Below are 23,557 nucleotides of genomic sequence, written 5' to 3'. Positions count from 1 at the left end.
GATAAACCTCGTGTGTGTGTGTGTGCACGTGCGCAAGATTTGGATTTCTCGACTGAATCGGGTGAAGAAAACAAGATCCCCGCAGGTCGAACCCAAATCTGGACTACCTGGTTGCATCAACCCAACTCAATCATCTATCAGCCTACTCGCTTCAGTCATAGAATCAACTCAACCCACGTAGACCTGCAACCCAGATGTTGGTACGCAATGGCCCAATTCACTTGCATCAGACTCGGACTGTAACCCAAACACTTGCAGCCCACGACCCTGTATAGCTGACCTGAAGTTCGTGTCTCAACCTGAATGCAACCTACACCCGTGCCCACTTCTCCCAGCAACACGTGTCAGTGTTGTAGTCGCCGACTCCTTCGTCTCACGTGACTCCATTGACTAGGGTCCAGCTTCAGCTTTGCGACTCAAAAACCTATTATTTGGCTTGAGTTGTACAATAGTACACCGATCCTTACATTTTTTTACCTTTTGACCATAAATAAGATAATCGAGCTCATTATATGACCTTATTTCACAAATTTAAGTTGAATTTATATTAGAATTGGGAAATACTAATGAAGGGCGATGAACGACCTAATAGGAAACGATCTCCAATGACATTTGGATTAACTTTAAGGAATGAAAGCTTAGCAAACGCGAATTTAGGGAAATAACAGCTAAGGCCAAACAAATAAGTGGCCTTATTATAGGATAGGCTAGGCAATTGTTTGATGTATGATGACACGTGCCTAGTGGTACCAACATGTGTCATTTATGCTTTATACTTATGATGTCTTGATGATGAATTATGATGTATGACGTACGACGTATGATGTATGATGACATGTATGAGTTGTATGATGACGTTTGACAATGTTTTACAATGATTATGATGTGGTTATGATGATGTTGTATGATGACGACGATGCATGCTAATATGATGACATAAATGATGTTATTTCCTTAATATGACGTTATTTTCCATATTAAGATGAGAAACATTTTATGAATGCCATACAACATGATGAAGATGATTTTCATAGGACAACATTAATGATGATGAAAGAATGAAGACTAATGCATGCATATTACTGATAGTAATATAAGGATGAAATTAGGGTTATGCCATAAACATGCTTTAAAAACGAGAAACCATAGGGACCTCATGCATTTATGTGTGTACATATACATCGGGATACTTCCCATTTTACAATGATGAGTATGGACGTGTACTCTTTAGTTTTAACCTTAAAAGAGGGTAAAAACTTCTTAAACCAGTTCATTATTTTTCTTTAAAACTTTATCAATGGTTAAATTTGCAACATTTACCGTATGAATCTAATTTTAAGGTGTAATTTGATGAGAGGAAAATGGTTAAGTTTTTAAAATAATAATGATTTGAATTACACCCACCAATTTTGAATGGTAAAAATTAAAGTCTTCAATTTACATAATACAAAAATGGTGGGATCATTTTGACCCTTTCAAAACTCTTATTTTATATATTTTTTTATTTTGGTATCACATTTATTGGAGTGGTTGGGTGATTCATAAATAACAATTAATTAATTAATTATTTATTTATTTTATTATTTAAAAAAAAAAAAAAAAAAGGACAAACTTCAAAGGGATTAAAGACAAAAGAAGGAAAGAGAAGAAGAAGTTAATGTCGCCTTCAACAAAATCTATATTTTAACCCTAAAAAATTCGAAACTTCCAATTTCAACCCCAATCTCACTCCTCTCTTCCCCTCTCAATTTCTCTCATCACCATTGTCGTCCTACCTTACCTTGCTCTTCCGCTCATCAACAATACTCATTTCTCTTCTCAATTTCTTCCCCAATACTCCTAACCCAGGTATGCTCCGGTTTCCTCCACATTTTAGTGTTCTTTCTGTGTTTCTCGATTTCGCTAGGTTTTACTTGGTTTTTTTTATTATAAGAAATGTACATTTTTTGGGGTGTGATTTCCGCAATTTCTGTGGGGGTTTTTTCGATTACTAGCTATTTTGATTCGATTTTGTACTTTTTGTTCTTTTACGAGTTTTGTGGCAGCCTGAATATGGCCCTTCGAGATGCTGTTAGTAGCTTTAATTTGGGGATTTTCTTCAGTTCCAGTAGAAGGGGGTTTTTCGAAGAGGATTTTTGCTTCTTCATTCTCCTGTGATAAGCTTGTTTAAACAGGATTTTGATTCTGTTGCATGCAATGGTTGTTCTAAATGGGGGTTTTTGTTTTGTTTTTTTTTTTTTTTTTTTTTTTTTTTTTGAAAATCTTTTTAAGTTTTGAGCTATGTTTGAGGATGGCGATCGTGGTTTTGTTACAAGTAGTCTTTGTAGGTTTTTCCATTGGCGAACAAGAGTTCCCCTCGCCTATGACTATTTTTTCTAGGTCAGCTCTGTGCGATGGCTAAGACAATTAGGAAAGACTTCGGTTGACTTTGTAGCCATATTTATGATGAAACCTGTTTACGAAAATTGCTTGACAAACAAACAATTTTGATGGATTATTTTTCCTCTGGCAATTTAAATAAGTATTTAATACTTTAGGAAATAAATAAATCGACACAGTAGCGAAGAGAACTATATTTACATAATTAAAGACTGACGTGAAGGGGGAGAGGGAAGAAGGCAACATGGGCATGGGGAGGGAGAGACTTTATAAATAATGAAAGAGAATATTAATATGAATATTTAATACTTGTTGCACATAGTTTAACGGATTAAAACATTATATATATATAATCTAAAGGTTCGATGTTTCCCACATTGTTGAACTCGGAAATAAAAAAACTTAATCACACTTAGAACAAAAGGATTAAATGGACACTATTAACTAAATAGTAACTATAACTTGAATATTATGAATTAAAATGGGAGAGAGAGAGGGAAAGAGGAAGAAGTGAACTATGTTTTTTGAAGTGTGAGGCACACTAAAGTGCAATAGCCTCCCCGATGTAAGCATTAGGCGCAAAAATAAAATAAGGCAAGCCTTTTTCTTCTTTCTTGTTGAAGTGCATAATCGACGAATGTAAGTAAATGCTACTTGCAAAAGATTTCATCAACCTGAAACAAAATCCAAAACCGAAAAGAAAGTAAAGAAAGCAAAACATCTCCAATGTTGGTAGAAATGTACAAATCCCCAAAGTTAGTCACTCTTCAGGAAAATCCCCAAATCTTAGCAGGAAATCTTGAATGAAGATTGTAATGTTAGAAAATGAAGTAAACAAGTCATGTCACTTGTTTGTGAATGTTGAATCTTGAACGTACTGAAATCCAAGATGCTGCTTCTTTAAAGATCCAATTTAAAAAGGAAGTAAACTTTGAAGGCCACAAGTTATATTCTAACAAAAGAAAATAGTATAAGTTCCGCTAAAATTAAACTATTACATTAAATAACCAGCATTTCCTATCAAACTTCAGCCAAGACTCGAGTACTTTTTTATCTCACTCCCTATGAAGTTTATAACTTTTGAGCATTAGTCTCTTTTTATGACTTCAAGAAAAGAAGAACTTACATGTTGCAATGTGAAATTGCATTTATGTGGCAGTGCCATAAAGGTCCCACAACAGCCTATGTCATTATCCTTGCCTACCCCTTCACAACCCCAACCCACCAAAACTGCCTCACTCAGCCGGTCGAAAATAGAGAGAGAAGTTCCCAAGTAATGTATTTTTTATTTGTTCAAAAAAACTAATGATTCCTAGTAAATTATTTGAGTTCAACAATATGTGGGGTGGGGTTTCAAACCTTTGTCCTTTTAGTCTAAAGGCATAATACCTTAACTAACTGCGAGATGATTTGGTTGGTGATTCCTAATACGTATTTTATTCAATTAATTGTTGCAACTGCTAAAAAATTAGGTTTTCCCTTTCCCTCTCCACCCCTTTCTCTTCCTTCCGTCTTGATGTTATCTTCATTCTTTTATGGTATCATGTTGATTTTAACATGTCATTTGAATTTTTAGGATTCTTGGATTGGATGGTTTCATATTCTTTTATTATTCTTTTTTGAAGACAGAATGGTTTCATGTTATGAATTTCTGCAAATATTGGGTAGCTCCTTTGTTCAGTGGAATAGAAAACTTAAAGATAGTTTGGAGAATGTTCTCCCTTGACCTAATAATTTCATGATGTAATTCAAACATTTTCTCTGCTCAAAATCAATTTAGGGTCTGAAGAGTGGTGGTAATTTTTACTTTTTACAATTCTGCTGTTATTGGGGCATCTTGATTTTTTTTTTTTTTTTTTTTTTTTTTTTTTTTTTTTTTTTTTTTTTAATTTTATTTGTTGTTTTTTTTTTTCCAACTTTCTTTTCCATTTTGCATTTGTTGTTGGTTGATGATATCTTGTGAGCATTGGTTTCTATAAATAGAACAGGAGGTGAATATATATTTTTGTTCTCTTGTACCTGTTGTCATAGAATCTTTTATTTGGAAATTGCTACCCTTAAATTTTTATCGAAGTTCAATCACAATTGAACCTATATTTGATTATTTCCAAATTTGATAAGTTGTCTTACTTTTTATGTGGGTAGTTTATAGTCAGTATGATAAAGCTTCTATTTTGCTAATTGTTTGGAGTATATTATTGTCGTGAATAAGTAGAGGAAAGACTTATATCCTCGTCTGCTGTAGAATCATAAAAACGATGATGAATGGCTTGCAAAGATATTTAAACCATGAACAAGTTTGGCTGGCTTGTTCTAGGAAAGTTCTTTGTGATTGCAGTAGTTTTTATGAAGATTTTTCTATCTACTTTTTTCTTTAGTTTGATTTGTTTTAGAGCCACTTTCCATTCACAAAATAACTCCGATGGAATATGTTTTTAGAAAAAGTCTCCCTCGAGTTATTACCAAATATGCGTGATTTATTCAAATTAGAAGGCATATGACAGATGTGTGTAATTCCTTCCAGTTCATACTTTTTTTTTCATATTTAGTTCATTTTAATTTAGTTTGTTTGTCCGATACTAGAATATCTTCATGTGTGTATTATAGGTTATTTTTTCTAATTCTTAACATTTTATAATCAAAGTTTATTGTTAATTCATATGAGAAGTTGATACTTTATTTTTAAAATAATTAATTAAAACCTTCAAAGATCAAAATATGGATTTAACATGTTCTTCCACTGCAAGAGTTCATCTATTAAACACATTTTTTAAAACAATCAATTGAAAACTATAAAAATACATATAGATTTTAAAGCCCCCTTTTCGTTTTAACAGAAAAGTGTTGGAGTTTCATGCTTAAATCATACTGCCGGAGTTTGGAAAGGCATGCTTCCCAGAATGGCAGAGGGGTATGGGCCTCACTTCAAAGAAGCGAGGTGCCCTCACTAAAGGGTGTGCCTAAGTGTAAGTGTGCATGCTTTAGTGCGCTCTGAGGCCCTTATTTTATTTTATTTTTCATTTTTCATTTTTCATTTTTTTTTTTTTTTGTGAAGAATCTCTTGGAAACTGCTAGGAAATCTTTTTTTATCCTCAATTTCTCCAAATAATAATAATAATAATAATTTATATTCTCAAAATTAATGTTACTTTACTGTTCCTTTTTTATTTTTTGAAAATATTAATGTTATTATTCTAATACTATATTTTTAATGTATAAAAATTTATTTACAAGAAAAAAGCCCTTGCTTGTCATCGTGCCTTGTACTTGAGCTCTAAAGGACTATTTTGCTTTAGTGCGTTTTGAACATTTATAAAGCAAAGCAACTGGGTGATAAAATTCAAATGAACCTTTTTCATTTCTAGTCATGAATTCTTAGAGTGGTGGATAGAATTAGAGGAGGTGTAGGAGCTTGTGATATTTAATGTGTCTGTTTGAGCATCTGTTACCCAGACGTTTTGTAATTATCGTTTTGGTATGATGCTTTTGGATTGGAGTTTTCTCTTGTAGTGTAGCTAGTTGATGCCTCCTCTTGTGGGCTTGTTTTTTGTATGTCCTTTCATTTCTCTTAATGAAAGCTTGGATTCTTACCATGTATATGTAAGTCACAAATTGAATATTAAAATGGCTCATTTGGATTTGCTTAAACATTATAGTTCGGGATAAATGCTTCCTTTTGGATTTTTCCTTTGTTGTTTGTGTGTACTCATTTTCTTTCTCAAGTAGTTATAACCCTTGGCAAATTGAAGCAAGAATCCTTGAAAGATTAAGTACCCTTACCTCACACAAACAGACCAATCCCAAAGGATGAGTTAGAATATAGGTTGCCATGATAATCAAATACAAAGGAGGAAGGAGAACTAGTTTCTTACTCGGTTTTAATTCTCCCAATCAATTTGATCAATTCAAAACTTGGTTCAATGTTCAACCAGCTCTAGAACAAGAGTTGCAAGAGGGATGAAATACTTTGGGCTTTCAAAAGAAAAGTAAAAGTGCATTACACAAATTCATTAAGTATTTCAACCTGAATTACACCAAATGAGAAATAAGATTTTTAAACAACAATGTATTGGACTTAACCTCCTATGTGGTGACAAGGATTGGGCTAAAAGATTAAGAATCAGAGCATGAGAAGCACTAATTAAAGCTACATCATCTCTCTTTAGTGGTGTTGTCTTTACCTAGCTGTGGAATGTGAAAATTTCCCAGAAAATAAAGTTCTTTGTGTCGTGCATCCTTATATAAGAGTTTACGCATTGGGGTGAGAGGGAGTTCTTTTATTCCAAGCTTAGGGGTTGTAGATCTATGATCAATGAGCTCCTTCATTCACTCCATTTGTTTGGTAGGGAGTTCTTTGTGGAAATCTGGGTTGAGTGTAATTGTGGGGCCTTTGGGGTGAGAGGAATAATGAAATTTTTAAACAGCTTAAGATGATTTTGACCAATGTTTGGTCCTTTGTAAAGTTCCATGTTTCTCTTTGGACTTTGCAGTGAAGTTTTTTTTGTAATTAACCTTTAGATCTTATGCTGCATGAATGGAGTTCCTTTTTAAGTGTTGAACCTTTCCTTCCATCTTCAAGAAATGAACAAAAGAATTCATTTTGCAGCTCCTATCGTTTCCTTCATATTCTCCAATTCTACTATTGTTGAGGCCTTCTTGTTCATTTCCTTCTTGTAGTTCCTCTTGGGAGCAGGAGGAGGGCTTATCTCCGTGTTCTTCCCCTTCTTGGAATCTTGGAAAATATCTTTTGGAGGCATTCGTGAAGCTTGAATGTTGGTTGGATTTGCGTCTGTAACTTCTTGGTTGATCCTTCACCAGATGTAAGACACTTGGAGTTGATTTAAAATCTCTTAATTCATTTCATGTAGCTACCCTTTTCATCCTTGAATCCTAGCTTTATTGCTTTCCTCACTTTCGTAGATCACACCTCTAGCTTTATTGAATCCTAGCCTTTGTTGGTTTGGTTGTTGTTGCTATCTTTTGATTTGTTCAAAGTGTAGCCGGTCATCATTATTCAATCAGATCATTATCACAACCCTTTGTTATTGAAAGAAATCGGAGTTAGTCTAATAGAAGAACTAAGCAAGACATGAAGACATAATATTCACTTCACCATTTTATATGTATATATGTATGCCTTTTGCGCATGTTGATAGTTCGGATGTTTTGAATATTATGGGAGATAGGTTCCTAATGGTAGGTTTATGCACACCAGTGAAAAATTCTGAAGAAGGCAATATTGTTTGCCATGCATTTTGGGCCACTTTTTCTGATTTGGCTGCATATGGACGTTTCCGTTAATTATTTTTGGATATCAAGTCTTTTTACTTGAATTTTGTGATATTTGGCTTAAACCTGACTTTTTATGTAAACTTTAGGGACGTTTCATTATGGCTGCATATGAACATTTTTGGCTTTGAATATAAACTAACAGTCTCTGTTTTCTATATAAAATAATAATAATAAAGGTACTAAAGATTTATTTTGTTTCTGTAGTCTTGAAATATGCTGTTCCTTTTGCTGCTGGGGGTGCAAATTAATCGGTACTTCTGAACGAGCAACAATTTGCCAGGATTAAAGAGGATGAGTCAGGCTGACCAAGGAATCAGCGCTGATAATTTAGTTGATGCTCCGTTGAAGCGAAAACGTGGTCGTCCCAGAAAATATCCGAAGCTAAGTTATGATGAGAATATTCTTATTTCAAAGAATAGAGGTAAGAAACATTTGGAGGCTATTCCTATTTCTCCTGGTTCTGGAGTAAATGGAAACCAATCACAACCAGCAATTCAAATTCAAAATATATCTGATGGAATGTTGGGACAAGTCGTGTCTGGTGTCATTGAGGCAGTATTTGAAGCTGGATATCTTCTGTGTGTTAGGGTTGGCAACTCTGGAATCACTTTGAGGGGTGTGGTCTTTAAACCCGGGCATTATGTCCCAGTTTCGGCAGAGAACGATGTGGCCCCTGATATTCAAATGATCAGACGAAATATGGTTCCTTTTGCTACAGGAAATCAGAGTCCTGGAAATAACCCTCTGTCCAATAATGGAGAGGTCCCATCCCACGAATCATCGGGTGCCACACTGGGGTTTAAATATTCGCCTCCACATTCGAACTGGGACGCTCCTAAAGAAAAATCTGTATCATCTATACTTGCCCAAATTACCCCTTCCGGAAGCTCAAGAGGTAATGTGGTTCCTGTTGTGCAACTACCTGCTAAACTAACTAATGGACCCTTAGGTCCCTCTGAAACATTTACACTTCAGACTGCTGATATTGAATCCTCAAAAGGCAAAGAGGTTCTTATAGGTTCTTTTACGTCAAACGAATCAGCTCCCAACGATGTGACAGTTGGGATAGAAAGCTTTTCTTTCCAACCTCAAACTAGTCAGCAGGTCGTCTTACAAGATAATGTTTCGGTAGAAAACGCTTCTCACAACAAATCCTTGGTAATGGAAGTACATGATTCAGAAGGTAAATCAATGGCATTGCCTAGCACGCCTTTCGAGAGTCTTGTGACTGAAGTGATCAAGAGAATTCAAGCCCCCACTCTGTCAGCTGAGATGCAGACTGAGAACAACAAACCAACTGTTACCATATCAGCTAAAGAATTCGAAGTTAGCTCGGAGGTTGAAGCTAACCTCCTAGCAGATGGAGCGTTGATGATTGAACCCCTAAAAGCAGTGCAGCCACTTCATGAAAGTTCAGAGCATATTCCCAAAGCTCTGGATGACGAGTCTAGAACTGGCAAAATGACTGAGCTGTTACAGGTACACGAGTCTTCGACTAGAATGTATTTTTCGTCGATCTTCAAGTATTTGGTTAGATTACTAATACTTCTTGTACATGGGAAGAATTCACTTGCTTTATGCCGCTGCCTGCGCTAACAAAGTGACATACTTCGACAAGGTTTTGCAGGAAAACATGATGCAAACTCCAGATCCGTGGGGTGACGTGCACGACCCGTGTTTGATGCTGAAGTCGGAAGAACCTGGGGAATCAAGAAGAGAGATTGGGGATGAAGAAGAAGCTGGCAACCAAAAGCAAATGTGAGTAGCAGCAGCATGTATGGGCACAGTTAATACTTTGGGTATAGAAGGGGGGGGTACCATATGGTGTAGCTGTTTTTCTGGACGCTACCCAACGTCTAATCCTAACATAGTGTAGTTGGATGATTCTCTAGTTGGATATTTGGATATGGACAAAAAGTTCACATATGGAGAGTAAAGTAGCTAAAAGAGCCTTAAGTTATAAGGTTTTGTTGGGCAGATTAATTGAATTAATGAAATTTATAAGTTTTAATCCCGAATCGTTTAGAGAAAGGTAGCTGCCCGTCGTATGAATCAAATACTTCTTAGGTTAAAATGTACTTCGGGTTTCATTTATTTTAATTTTTGTACTTTTAATTTTGAAAATGTATTCTGGGTTGTATTTTCTTCTTACCTGAAAAATTATTATTGTTATTCATCTAATTTCTATACAAAGGACTAAGGACTAAATTTAATATACCATTATTGGAAGTGTGAATGGAATTGTAACAAAACCAGAGTCTACCGTTCAATTTATAGCTGTCTTTAATACTCTATTTTATTTATAATTTTAGAAAATTCAAAAGTTTAAATTTTAATTTAAACTTTAGAATTCTTAATTCAGAATTGTTAAACTTTAAATCTTAATTCCTTAACTCTTTAACCATGTCGAAATAAATAGATTTCATCTATGAACTCAACCAAGAAAAAAAAAATGCTGCTGAAGTTGATTCCTTGATCACAACATGGTCAGTGAACAGTACAATTCAGCAAGGGATCACATTTATTTAAGATGGTCATTAAAATCAAAAGAATATCCTGCCTTTTCTTTCTTTCTTTTTTTTTTTTTTTTTTTTTTCCCACATTTTCTACAATTTGAAACCAACCCATGAATGACAATGAATCGTTCCCTCCCTAGAAATAATGCTTATCCTAAACAAATTTTAATTCAACCTATACATAGTTCATCAGGCCCCATCCACCAATCGAAGGTAAACTGTCTTGATTTGAATGGAAACAATCCAATAAAAAGAAAAATGCTAATAATTAATACAAATTGGGAAAATAACTTTTAAGAGGATCAAAATTTTGCTAAAACCTTGGGGTTGACTACATGGAGAATTAACAAAAGAAGCAAATTCATTAGAACTTGGCGTTGAAGAATGAATTAGCTTCTGGCAGTTGCATTGGGTGGTTGAGTGGGAAGGATGGCTGCAAAGCTGGAATGACCTTTGGCGCTGCGGCAAGCGGTTGGTGTCCACTGGCCATGAATGGCTCTGGAACACAAAGCTGCAATGCTTGTGTTGCTGCAGTTCCTGCATTGGTCGAGGACGTTAAGATGAAAAGTTGGGTGATGAAAAGGGAATTGTGAGATCCCACATCGGTTGAGGAGGAGAATGAAACACCTTTAAGCCTCGAGGGGAAGCTCGAGAGGAAAGCTCAAAGATGACAATATCTAGTAGGGGTGGCGGACCGATACAGGAATGCTCAGGCATTAGCCAGGAACAAGAATTTCACCTTGATGTTTCGGATATTGAACAGGCTGTGTTGTCAACAAAGGGCAAGGTGGTATCGGTGAGATGATTGTCGTACCTTGAGCCAAGTCCTGAAATATGAGACAAGGAAACTAGGTAATTCAGAGTCAAAGGGAGAAGCAACATCATGAAAACAGACTAGATGATGAATTGACCTCAGAAAAAACCAAAGAACTTCAAACATATAGATTTAATTATCAAAACAGAACATATACATCCTTCAAGTTCACAATTCACAACTATTTAACTGCTGCTCATGGCGTCAAGAAACATAAAGTGAAGAGAGATCAATTCTACAAGGTAAAATAATTCAAGGAAGCAATAGAATTTGTGGAAGGATGGCTTATACTTCAGATAAATGGGGTCACTAAATGCTTACATGGGAGAGTGGCTGCATATAAACAAGTTGCCCAAGACGACCGACCATAACCTGTAGCACAATAGGGGAGGTGCAGAGGTTTTCAACACATATATTATCAGCTGGTCATGAATGAATTAAAGTACATTCTAATCTGCCAACTAAAATTGCAACCAGGAGGAACTAAATTGAAAGAACAAATATAATCATGTTTCCACTTACTGCTGGAGAATTTGGGGGCCCAAAGGTCGGGGCAGCCTGGAAAGGATACTGACCAACATATCTTAGTGGCTGCGTCCTGGTTCCCACATGTCCCACCATCTGTAGGAAAGATAGAGGTTGAAAACTCGGACAGCAAATTTGTAGGAATGAAGTTTATTACTACAGTTGCACTGAAAGTTTGAAAATGCTTTTACCATTACCAGCAAAGAGGATCCTACTGAGATTAGTTTATAAGTAATAAACAAAATTACTACATGCGACAGTTACTTGCGTCTTGTTGTAATAGAGAGCGGTATAAAAACTGTTTGCATGATCATCATGCATCCCTAGCCAACCAAATTATCATTGGAAATTCCAATCGAAAGATTCAAGGAAAACCCTACATACAACTCTTTTTTTTTTTTTTTTTTTCCTTCTGGGATACACTTCAAACCGATGTTTTCTTATGAACAATAAAATTCATTTGATATAACCATATTGAAACCAAGAAACACCTTAAAAAATCCTGGGGGATTAGCCAAGTACAAGTTTCAGATTTTAATACTCACCTATCATTGAATCTCTGTTACCCAAGATACAGTACATGGTCTTATAAATGAGATCTAAAATTGCCTTCTCAAACTAGGGAAGGAAGACCTAGATGCAGCTGAAACACTGGAATTATATATTCCGACTTTAGTTTTAGCTTTTGTTCATTTTGGTTGTGAAATGGAGACACAACTATTAGAAGAACTTGACCCCCATAAGGCCAAATAGATAGTTTGATAAGAATAACAAAGGAAAACCGATCAAGAGAAACCTGCCCAAACAATGCGTACAGGTTGGGAAAATTGAGCAACGTTGCCACCAAACCCAGATATTGAGTTGTCATTTGGGACAAACTTGGCGGCAGGCCCAGGTGAACGAGGTACAAAGGACTGAACACCACCTCTGGTTGTGCAACAGGTACATGTAGTACTGGCGTGTTGTTTGAAATGTAAGACACTGGAGCTGCAGGGGTTGCTGACATGTTATTTGCAACGGATGGATAGAAGAGTTTGGCTCTTGGATTGAGCTTGAATTCCTGCAGAAGTATAAAATAGAAGAATTATTTCATTAGTTATCGGAGAAGAAATATCAATTATAACTTTGCGACCTTACAAAAGTCTTCAATCTGTGTTCATCACTTTAACATACATGTACAAAGGCCGTTGCAACAGGTAATAAACCGTCCATAAAACACATACAACCTACCTCACGTCGAAAATGTTTCATTAAGATGTATGAAAAAGACGGAAAGTTTATCCAAATTTCAACACTGTTGTTGATCCAAATCTCATATTTCGAAGGGAAAGAAACTTACCTCAGTTGAATTTGTCCTCGCTAATTACCCATTTCTACCTTTCCTCTTGAAGACCCTTAAAAACCAGGATCTATGACTGAATATCTGTTTTTTTTAATAAGAAAAAAAAAAAAAGTAACCGATAGATCCTTTGTCAAGAAAACGAGAGGAATCATCTTGTTGGATGGGAAAATGTTGCCCATCCTAATCAGTTTGGTGGACTGGAAGTGATGTCAGAAGGAAATACGTAGCTAATTATTCCAGAGGCTATATAGAGATCCTTTGAAACCAGTAACTTATGGCAATTCAACCAGCAACTACACCAACGTTCGGTAGGTTAGTAGCACAAGTCCACGGTGCAACATTCCATAGGAAAAATGCCTTCACTCAGCCTACATTTCATGAGGACCGATGAAGGAAGCAAGGTTGATCTAAGGACTCACGGAGAGGATGCTAGTTTACCAATTTTCTAAGCTGTTCAGACATGCAAACAGCAGTAACAGTACTATAAAGCCAACATGGTTTTCCTCCTGCCCAAAGTGGTTCCTTGAGGAACTGATAAGGATGATGGTGTTGCAAATGTTCCAACTGGACCTATTACACGATCCAAGGCCAAGAAGATTCAACAAGCATTCATTCTTCACCTACAAAATTGGATAGACTGTTGCAAATGTTCCAACTGGACCTATTACACGATCCAAGGCCAAGAAGATTCAACAAGCATTCATTCTTCACCTACAAAATTGGATAGACTCGGTTCAACCATTATTTCATGTGTTACAAGCGGATTCAATTGAGGAAGAACAATCTGGAGTCTCGAAAGTGAATATTTGCATGGTTGAAGAGTAGCAGATGAAGTTACTATAAATTGCACTGAGATAAATTGTTAGAAAACTTTATTTATTATTTTTAATTTCATAATTTCTGGCCAAAGACTTTTTTAGTGGGCATTTGAAGAGTACAAAGTTTCTTTTTTGTGTGGGAGACTATAAATACTCACAAATTACTATATAAAAGTCAGATTTTAGAGGAATGAAATTGAGTTCTCAAATTGAGACTTTCACCCTTAGAATTTGAGCATCATCTTTGCCATTTCTAAGTTTCAACCAATTCTTGTAGTAGATTGCATCTAAGTCATTCAATAAAATCTTGAACAAGTACGATTGTGGAGTAACTCAATTTAGAACAAGGTTCCAAATCTTGCTTCTAGATCTTTGATCTTAAGAGATAATCTAATTCTAGTCTTATCTTTTGGTTGATCCAAGTGTTAATTTCTTTGATTCAATGGTTCTTGCTTCATCAAAAGTTTGGATCGTTAGGCTGAGGATTAGGCCTTATCAGCCCAATGATCCAAGAAATTAACACCTCCTTATACAAAATTTGGATCAACCAAGAGATAAGGCTAGAATTAGATTACTCTTAAGATCAAATATCTAGAAACAAGATTTGAAACTTTGTTCTAAATTGAGTCACTCCACAATCGAACTTGATTAAGGTTTGATTGAAGGGCTCAGATGCAATCTACTACAAAAAAAACTTGCTTAAAATTTAGAAATGGAAAAGATGATGATCAAATTCTAAAGGTGAAAGTCTCAATTTGAGAGCTCAATTTCATTCCTCTAAAATCTGTCTTATAGGTATTTATAGTCTCCACAAAAGAAACTTTGAACTCTCAAATGTCCACTAAAGAAGTTAGTGGCCATAATTTACTTCCACTCCCTTTTAATCTCCAAAAAAAAAAAAAAAAAAAAAAAGGAGTCACTTTCACAAATAACTTCCCCCACCCTTTTGCCCACAACAAGAAATTATGAACCCAACTTCAATGGGATATATATATGATAGCTTCTTTTCTTTATGGTTAAAAATAATAAATAAAGCTTTCTAATAACTTATCAATCAAGTGCAATTTATCGCACCATCATTCGCTACTTCAACCGTGCAAATATTCACTTCCAAAGCTTCAAATGGTCCTTCCTCAGTCGAATCAGTTTGTAACACATGAAATAATGGTTGAATTGAGCCTATCCAATTTTGTAGATGAAGAATGAATGTTTGTTGAATTTTCATGGCCTTGAATCGTGTAATAGGTCCAGTTTGAACATTTGAAACACCGTGATCTTTATCAAGAACGGTTAACCCTCGTCATTCTTCAGGACTTTCCTCCTGCCCAAAGTAATTATGACTGTAAATTCTATAGACCCCTTATTATGAGAGTCTATACACGTAGGTGCGGGAGGGAGAGAAGGGGTACATGAGGAGGGTTTGCTCGAATGACTGTAGACCCAAGGAATTTTGTTAGTTAGAAGAGGGGCATGGGTACGTGAAGAGGGTGTGCTTGGATGGTTATGTGGGTCCAAGGGATTTTGTTAGTTGGAAAAGAGGCACGGGAAATAGAGCATATAGTTGTATGCTTGAGGAAGGGGTATCTTTTCGCTAATGGCTTTTTTGGCTATTCTCTATGAGAATGGGGAGAGGTGGGAAGCTCTCTAAACTATCCTTGCTACCTTTCTGGTTATTAAGTAAATGGTTGAGCAAGGCCTATTAATTTTTGTATCAAAGCAGTGAATTCCGAGGGTGATTTCTCTAATGGAAATGTAGATAAACACTGAGAGGGGATTCCCTTCATCACAAAAAAACACCAATGGATAAGGGCAAGTGTGTAATTGATGATGAATTTGTATGAAAAGGAAAAGATGATCAAGGAAAAAACACTAAAAGTAGTGAAGGGATACACACGTGGTAATTAGGTGAATGAAATCCATTACATGTTGTGAATGAAATGAAGTTGACCTACCCTCTTCTAACATGTTACAATCCTCTTCTCTCCGGTTACAATCCTTTACAGAATCCATCTTGCATATCTGAAAGAGGTTGACCTCCTTGCTTTTCTCATGTTACAATCCTCTTGACGCCGAGCACCCTTTCTCCTCAATCCACGGAGACAAAATGGAGGACTGGTGCCAACAGTTCATCACAGAAGAAAGGACTCACTAAGCCGAGATCACTAACTAATACTAATCTAATACTAATTAGAATAGAAAAGAATTGTCTATGTCATGTTATGTCTTCCCAGGAAAAAATATGTGATGGATTATGTGATGATTGTCATGTATACATGATGCATATATGTAATATGTCATGGATGAAAGGAGAAAGGGAGTGATGTTAATGCAATGCTATGAATGTAAATCGTGAGGATCTCATGCATATATGTATGTCATATGCATCGGGATACTTCCCAGTTATGTTATGTTAGTACGGATGCGTACCATCGATATTTATGTTCGCCATGATATCTTCGGACCTTTCTTTTTTGGTGGCATCGGACGACGTGTTAACACGTTGTGCCCAACCAAGCCAAACCCAGGGGTATGTATATGAGCCTGCTAGTGGGTCCATGTGCGCGTGCAAGTCTGTGTGTGTGGGAAAACACTACACATCGAATCCTGTTCGAAATTAAAAAGTGTCCAAGATCATGTTACGGTTTTAAAGGATAGGTCCCATCATTATATGTGTGTGATTCCATTACTAGCCCAACAATGGGTGACTTACTGAGTATTTCTTAAAATACTCGAGCCACATGCTACCCTTATATTTTTCAGGTAAAGGTAATGCACCCCTGCACGGATGACGGTGAATGATGGAATGGTCATAGAAGTCAAGATAGGCCAATAGTATGCATTAAATTTCATTTAGTAATTGATAGGTAGTTTATTTCATTTTTCATGTTAAATGACTGTTATTTTTCTTTTCTTGTTTTAAATTAAATGTGTAAGTCCACGGCTTCATTTGAAACGTTTTATTTAAATTTCTGCATATGTTATTAAAAGCATGCATATAATGACGTCTCTAGTTTAGGCAAGAAAATTAGGAGCGTTACACCTACCCTCTTCTAACTGAAAAAAGATCCCTTAGGCAAATCATTCAAGCACACCTCCTCATGTGTCCCTACCCTCCCTCACTTGCGTACTTGTAAACTCTCGCAATAGGGTATCAAATTCCAGACAAAAGAGGAGCGACTGAACACAAATCAGCTATATTTCGATTCATCCTCTTTTTCCAAGGATTTCATAATTGGACATTGAACCCATTTCATATGATGGGAGTTGCGGGTGTATTGGGCGCTGCTCTGAACTAGCAAAGGATTTTTCCTCCACATCCGGCCAATAGCATTTGGAGACAGTTCCTCATGAGATCAGATTTTTCAATTTATTACTCTCTCTCCATTTAATTAATACAAATGACAGAGTCCTCTAACAGCCTCCTCATTGGGCCTTTCTCCCCTTATGGCTTCATCAAAAGTTTTGGTCTTCATTGGGGCAAACCTAACAACATACAGGATTTTTCATTGAAGATATTCCATTCTTTAAAAACAGAAACAAGATTGCTTTCGAATTTTTCTCGTTTGTTTGGGAGTTGAAGCAGTCTTCATAGCTAGATTTTTTGTAGTTCTCTATTCGAGCCTTTGTACCATATGCAGTGGTTTAGTTGCCGAATATGCTTTTTCAGGCCTAGCTTTAGTGGCTCTTCAGTGACATGGTTTTTGCTTCAGGGATTGTGTCTGTTTCTCCATTGGGCGCTTTGTTCTTCATTGTATTATTTGGTTTCTTATATTTTTGGAAGTTCCTTTCTTTTTGGTATGGTTGCTTGTTCTTTACACTTCCTATGGGAGTTTGTTTCCCCAAATCTTTTATTTCTTTTCATATATCAAATGAAAATTTTGTTTCTGGTTAAGAAAAACATAAATAACTTTATACAGATATAGTGAAAAGTCCTGAAGAGTAGAACACCTTGAAAAAAAAAAAAACAAAACAGAACGCTCTATAATTAAGTTAATTACAGAAGGGATATAATATCATTAGTGTAAAGAGCATCCCTTTCAAATACGCCCTCCCATTTTATTTCCCTATTTAGAAAAAATTATGTAGTTCCCTTCCATCCAGATATTTTTCCATAGCCTTGATTTAAATAGGTCTTCCCCAAAACCCCTGCCATTCACTGCAAATTCCTTCATGGATTTATGAAAACCCTATCCAACATATTGGCGATTCAGAATTGAACACCAGCATCTTGAATTTAAACTCACGCACCAGTCTAAAGAAGGAGCCAATTTGGCATTCTGTAACTTATCTGAAGCAGGCATTTAATGATTCAAATAAACAACTCCACAGTAAAATTTTCACCTTCTCTTGTACACTACCTCTTCACATCAGCATAATCAAATTTTCCTCTAGAGTGTTCTTCCTTTTCATCAATTTTTCAATAGATGATCTGATTGAGATATGGTCAGATTCTTCAAAGATTTCAAAAAATAAAAATATATTATGGATAATTACAAAGTCCTAGCCTTGTGGGTTGCCTATACCTACATCCTCCCTATCGCATGGAAAGTGCCCAACTTTCCAACCATATTCCTGTATTCCTCTATGTTGCCATTTTAGAGTTTTACGAGTGGATAAGAAGATAATTAGTTCAATCACCTTCAGTTCTTTGATTACACTCCCTTTCTCTTTGGCTAATCGGAAGATCCTATAATGATCAGAAATCTCTTCAAAATTAATTCTTATGGTAGTTGGGCCAACCTGAGAATAGCAGTTAGGTACACACTTTCAGCCAAGAGGTCATAGAGTCGAATCTCCTATGGAACTAAAAAAAAATCCTTAATGGAAAAGAAGTGGCTGATGGTTTTGGATGGTTTTGGATGTAAACAGTGAGTGGCATCTTCCTTAATCAATACTAGCAACTCTACTCAACGTCTAAGGGTTTCTGACTCAATGAGTAGCATCGTCCTCAATGAGTAGCATTGTCTACCATGAAAAGCCCTTGGAAGTCAATTGTAGTGATACAAATTGTTTACTCAAGTCTGTAACCTCAAGATGCTTGTGGATCTCATCTTCTCGAAGGTTTGGGTATCCAAATTAGATTCGACCACAGAATAATTTATCTTGACAAGTTGGTGTGTGATATGTAAAAGAGAGGATGAATTGGCGACTACCTCTTCCTTTGGTACCTTTATGTAAGAAATTGAGGAGGAAATTTCTCAAACTTTTTAATTGGTCTTATCATTGGCAAACTTTCTGTATATTTAAACCTTGTTTTTTTACTAGTATGGGTATTTTCTGCAGCTGACTTTTGCATCAATGGCTTTTCTTTGATTTGTGCCGACCGGAGAGCGTTTAGTAACTCCCATAATTTCTGTAAGCTTTTGGCTTGTATTTCGTCCATCCAATAAAATTTTATATCAATAAATACATTTTTTTAAAAGAAAAGGTGAAAATTAAAAAGTTCTTTAACTCAAGGGATTGTACTAATCTGAGGGGATTTTGGCTGAGAACAATGGAAAAGATATTAAGGTATAAATATAACATGATAAATGTCCCATGAACATTCTATCTATTAATTATAGTAGTAATGTGATAAACTGACAAGGATACGACATACCTTGCCATTTTTATTGGATTCTGAACCATGAGAAGGGGCCATGTCGATCGTTGACTGCATTGAACTATGACAGGAGTTCATGCTTCTATCCACAGGAAAAAGTGAAGAAGTTGAGACACCAACTGAAAATGCATACGTCGTTATGTTGAGTGAAATGGGTCTTTCAGTGCATGGTTTCTCTAATTTAATAAGAGCGGAAGCAGAACAATTAGATACTCTAAACAATTGTTTTATGGCATTATTAAATTCTTATTATTCTCTGAATTTACTTTATCAGGCCGAAAATCCACCGCATAAAAAGATATCTACAATTCAAGTGGTCAAAGAATGATAACATTACATAGAAATATCCACGCTGGAAGGTATTTGAAAACTATACAGAAAAATCATAGGGTCCTACACTAACTAGCTAATTTCAAGAGATAACCACTTAATCCTACAACATTTAGTGTCAAAATTTATTGAGCATTTAACATTGTAGGTAAGTTGCAACGGAAACTACAACTCCGTAGTGCTATTTGCAAAATCAGCAATTCAAATAAAAAACCATCTGCAATTATATTTAGTTCATATATTAAGAAAACCCTTTCGTAGAAGCTTTATAACCAAATTAGGTGAGCCAGATATCATTAACAGCACTTTGAACTCACCACTCAATAAAGAGGATTGAACTCAGATCAACCTACAGAAACAAAAGTAGTCAGTCTTTAGTATAGTCCACCCATATGAAATAACATCTAATTCTCAAGAAAACACGGATCCTGAATAAGCTTAACTGACATACATTTAGTCCTTGACGCATGTCAAATTCCTGACCACGATCATCCTGCTCCGTTTTCAATTGGTTATCTGGGTCCTGTCTATCAAATAATTTAACATAAACCATAAGAAAAGGAGCACTTCAGTGAGATAAGAGTAATTGTTTACAAGATAAAACTGAACCAACAGATATATCAATCTCAAATAAAGTAGAGCGTGTGCCGCATAGAATGTTTCCTTTCTGGTATGAAATTGCTTCTTACCAAAAATAGTAGTAGCAATAATATCAACGAAAGAATTCATGATAGTAATTAGTTACAAAATAAAATTAAACCAACAAATATCAATCTAAAAAAAGGTAAGAGAACCATTCTCCACACGGCATGTTCCCTTTTTGGTATGATGGCCTCATCATGGAGATGAGATAAGCCTCAATTCTTTGCTGAACAGCCATAAAGAAAGAAATATATTTAGGAGAAGTTATTTCATACCTCCAATTGATTGCAGCGCCAGTGACAACTTCAAAATGCAAGGAGGTTGGTGGGAAGATAGGGTCATTATGAATAGGAATATGATAAACTTCAAAACAAAGGCCAACATGCATAAACTTAGATAGCATGCCAACGAAATAATTCATACAAACAGTTAGTAGTGTAGGTATGTTGAGCGAATACTATTTTTCAAGTACTATTAGTAGGTATCTTTCAGGAGGTTATCTTAATTAATACATGAGTCATTCTTAACTATTCTTTTAATAGAGCCATCGCTCCTCTAACTTAAAATATTAGAAGCATATGCTGGGTGAGTGTGCTACAACTATGCAAGCAAGGCACCAAAAGTTCACCTTTTTGCAATTTATTCTCTCTTTTCTGCTGTGCATCTCTCTGGTTGTTCTCGACGCTATCTCGCAAAAGTGGTCTAACATCACTAAGCTTCCCAGTTACAGTAGGCAGTGAACCATGAGCAAACCCATTTTGATCTTGGACCAGGTCACTGTTTTTACAATTAAAATCTGTGTTGGTAATCACGTGCATTTAAATGCGCATATGAATCACAATAGAAATCGAGAACCCCCATCTATCTTTTTAGTTCAACCATTGTGAGTATGGAAATTTGAACCTCGAAACTTTTGGCCAAGGTTGCCAAGGTTATAATGTCATAACCAATCTCAAGATATGCTTTGGTTGACAAAACCTTCCCCCATCTTGAAATATGGATTATTAAGCAAGAGAATATAGCTTTCTATGTGATGCCCAGTGCTAATTAAAATGCCAATAAATGATACTTTCCTGAAGCTACTATCATGAAACTAATTATGCAATAATTTGTCTAGTATATAAAACCAAGTAGGAGAGAACAGAATATTCTTTCCAAGTAAAATCAAATAAAAAATGGCCATTTGAAGACAACATAACCTTCTCAACCACAGATAGGCGCTTCTCTTCGGAAAAATCCCTCAGTTCTAACTCAAAATTCCTTAACATAAATTATGAAACTCCAAAATTTAGGCCATTTGTACCAAGAGTGACCATGGAAACAATCTGCTAAGAACAACCATATACATCACTCCAAACGCCACAGACAAAAGAATATCAAACTCCAAAATTTAGACCATAAATATACACAATGCTAGGAAGGGAGTATACCTTATTTGATTAATCGGACACCCCTCCTTGAATGACTCCGCACATGTCTTAGCCTCTGTCGCTGGATGCAACAAAATAGGATCGTTGGCCTTGGCTTCGTAATCACAACCAGCCAAGAGTTTGGAAAAACTACCAGCCGGAAGTCGAACCTACTGTACATTTGAAATAATCCAATGTGACCTAGATTTCCATTAAACTAAATTAGATTAAATAACATGAGTACTAGATAAAGCGAAATAAAAGTGGCCTTAATTACATACCATCGCAAAACTTGAGCAAGATCACCAGAGAGAACAATAAGAGTATCAATTACAACGGCATCGTCCACATTCACATTCCTTTTACTCTTTTTTGGCATCCTTGCTTTCTTCAAAACAACGCCTATTGATGCACAGATTGATTTCGTAACTATCACCATTTCTCGACGTATATGAAAAATGAAAAAATTCAACAAACAAGATAGGTACGTCTCTTGTCCAAGAGAAGGTGATGTAAGAAAAAAAAAACAAAACAAAACAAAATAGATGCCAATGTTTTCATCCATCCATGGTCAGGTCAAATTTACGATCCAAATCATCTACACACCGGAGCACCAAATGCATACGATAGAATTGAAATTAAAAAGAAAAAAACGATGGAAAACCACAAATTCACATAAGAAAGAACACAAACAGTACGATTGAAGTAGCATAAAGAATCAGGGAAATTAAATGGAGGAAGCAAAGATGAAGTAAGAAGAGAATACCGTATTCATTCTGGACACAGGCAATGTGGAGTTGCAGAAACGAGATCTTATGGAATATGAGAAATTTTTGGCTGTTGCGTTACGTGCTATATTATCATTTTATTTTTAAATTTCAATTTTTCTTCACATATTAAAAAAAATGTTATAAGTTTCAATTTAATAAATATTTAAATTTTCGATTTTCGACTTGTTCTAACAAAATTTTAAATTATACCTTTATTAAAAATGAAATTAAAAATTTATATCATAGGATAATTTTAAAAATATAATTGATATTAAATATGATCGAACTACATCAATTTTATTTTTTTAATATAATTTCTATTAAAAATATATATAGTAACATTATTTCATAAATTTGAGAAGAAAAGTTATTAGAAATAGAACGAATAATTGAAGAGTAAAGTTTACCAAGACTCTTGAGATACATGTATGTGTCAAGGCATAGGGTGGATATGACACTGATAGTCATAGATATGACGTATTTTCATGTGATCTTATAAATAAGTTAACTTTTCTCTAAATTTTAGGTGTATTTTTATAGGGGGTGTAAATTGTCATTTTTAATTGTTTTTAAAAAGAATCGGGTTTAAAAAATTATGTACCAAACCTATACCAACTACTTCTAGAACAAAGAGAGTGAAAGAAAAATGATATCCCATCCTCCTGCCCAATAAACCTCCATTTTGCATGAATTCTACCTCTACCCAAGAGCTTGAAGGAAAAAATTGAATATCTACGCATACACATTCATCCTTTCAAAACTCATCCATTAGCTTCGGGGAAGGTGAGGAAGAGAGTTGACGAAGAAATCGAGCCATGATATGGCTTGGATTTCGACCAACTTTTATGGCAAATATCTCTCCCACTAAAGGTTGAAGATGATGACATGGTCAAGTAAATTCTAATTTTTTCGGAGAATTGGATTCTCACCAATGTTTCTATTATTCAAACCGACATTCTCGCGTCCGCTTCGTCCACCACTGCTCGCACAAGTGCTTCCCTCTAAGGCAAAACACTCTGTTACCAATGCATTTTTACATTCCATAGTCTCATCAGATCGCTTAACCCCGTTCATCTTTGGCACAAGAGCGCTCAAGTATGCTTTCAAGTTTGCTTTTA

General features: G+C 35.6%; 2 protein-coding genes across 12 annotated transcripts; one reads left to right on the top strand and one right to left on the bottom strand.

Moving 5' to 3' along the window:
- The first annotated feature begins 1,665 nt into the window (after positions 1-1,665).
- Positions 1,666-9,796, top strand: LOC111483279. 5 transcript variants are annotated; one of them, XM_023129439.1, is made up of 5 exons: positions 1,666-1,848; positions 5,217-5,345; positions 7,057-7,199; positions 7,876-9,150; positions 9,290-9,796. In XM_023129439.1, exons 4-5 carry the CDS (start codon positions 7,963-7,965, stop codon positions 9,431-9,433), a joined length of 1,332 nt encoding a protein of 443 aa, XP_022985207.1. In that variant the 5' UTR covers positions 1,666-1,848; positions 5,217-5,345; positions 7,057-7,199; positions 7,876-7,962; the 3' UTR covers positions 9,434-9,796. The 5 variants fall into 5 exon arrangements, with proteins under 5 accessions (XP_022985207.1, XP_022985209.1, XP_022985205.1 ...); XM_023129441.1 differs by lacking the exon at positions 5,217-5,345 and having other exon boundaries at positions 9,299-9,796; XM_023129437.1 differs by lacking the exon at positions 5,217-5,345.
- Positions 9,797-10,304: 508 nt separating this feature from the next.
- Positions 10,305-22,502, bottom strand: LOC111483301. Of its 7 annotated transcripts, XM_023129487.1 has the most exons (13): positions 22,436-22,502; positions 21,951-22,071; positions 21,691-21,842; positions 20,889-21,037; positions 20,536-20,623; positions 20,070-20,145; positions 19,936-19,967; positions 19,286-19,407; positions 12,323-12,586; positions 11,524-11,622; positions 11,323-11,373; positions 10,927-11,014; positions 10,305-10,724 (listed from the first exon to the last, which is right to left on the bottom strand). In XM_023129487.1, the coding sequence occupies exons 8-13, from the start codon at positions 19,364-19,366 to the stop codon at positions 10,552-10,554; spliced, it is 756 nt and encodes a 251-aa protein (XP_022985255.1). In that variant the 5' UTR covers positions 19,367-19,407; positions 19,936-19,967; positions 20,070-20,145; positions 20,536-20,623; positions 20,889-21,037; positions 21,691-21,842; positions 21,951-22,071; positions 22,436-22,502; the 3' UTR covers positions 10,305-10,551. The 7 variants fall into 7 exon arrangements, 5 of the variants coding, with proteins under 5 accessions (XP_022985255.1, XP_022985254.1, XP_022985253.1 ...); XM_023129486.1 differs by lacking the exon at positions 20,536-20,623 and having other exon boundaries at positions 21,691-21,870; XM_023129485.1 differs by lacking the exon at positions 20,536-20,623.
- Between the last annotated feature and the right edge of the window lie 1,055 nt (positions 22,503-23,557).

The sequence above is a fragment of the Cucurbita maxima genome, unplaced genomic scaffold, assembly GCF_002738345.1.
Source record: "Cucurbita maxima cultivar Rimu unplaced genomic scaffold, Cmax_1.0 Cma_Scf00008, whole genome shotgun sequence".
Lineage (NCBI taxonomy): Eukaryota > Viridiplantae > Streptophyta > Magnoliopsida > Cucurbitales > Cucurbitaceae > Cucurbita > Cucurbita maxima.
This window is presented reverse-complemented; position numbering and strand designations above follow the sequence as displayed.

Excerpts from the sequence above, each read along its gene's own strand:
- LOC111483279 (XM_023129438.1), top strand. The coding sequence starts at position 7,963 with ATGAGTCAGGCTGACCAAGGAATCAGCGCTGATAATTTAGTTGATGCT. Across the intron at positions 9,151-9,289 it reads AAATGACTGAGCTGTTACAG|GTTTTGCAGGAAAACATGAT; the intron begins GTACACGAGTCT and ends TACTTCGACAAG.
- LOC111483301 (XM_023129486.1), bottom strand. The coding sequence starts at position 19,366 with ATGAACTCCTGTCATAGTTCAATGCAGTCAACGATCGACATGGCCCCT. Across the intron at positions 11,623-12,322 it reads TGTACGCATTGTTTGGGCAG|ATGGTGGGACATGTGGGAAC; the intron begins GTTTCTCTTGAT and ends TCTTTCCTACAG. Across the intron at positions 10,725-10,926 it reads TCAATATCCGAAACATCAAG|GAACTGCAGCAACACAAGCA; the intron begins GTGAAATTCTTG and ends CGACCAATGCAG.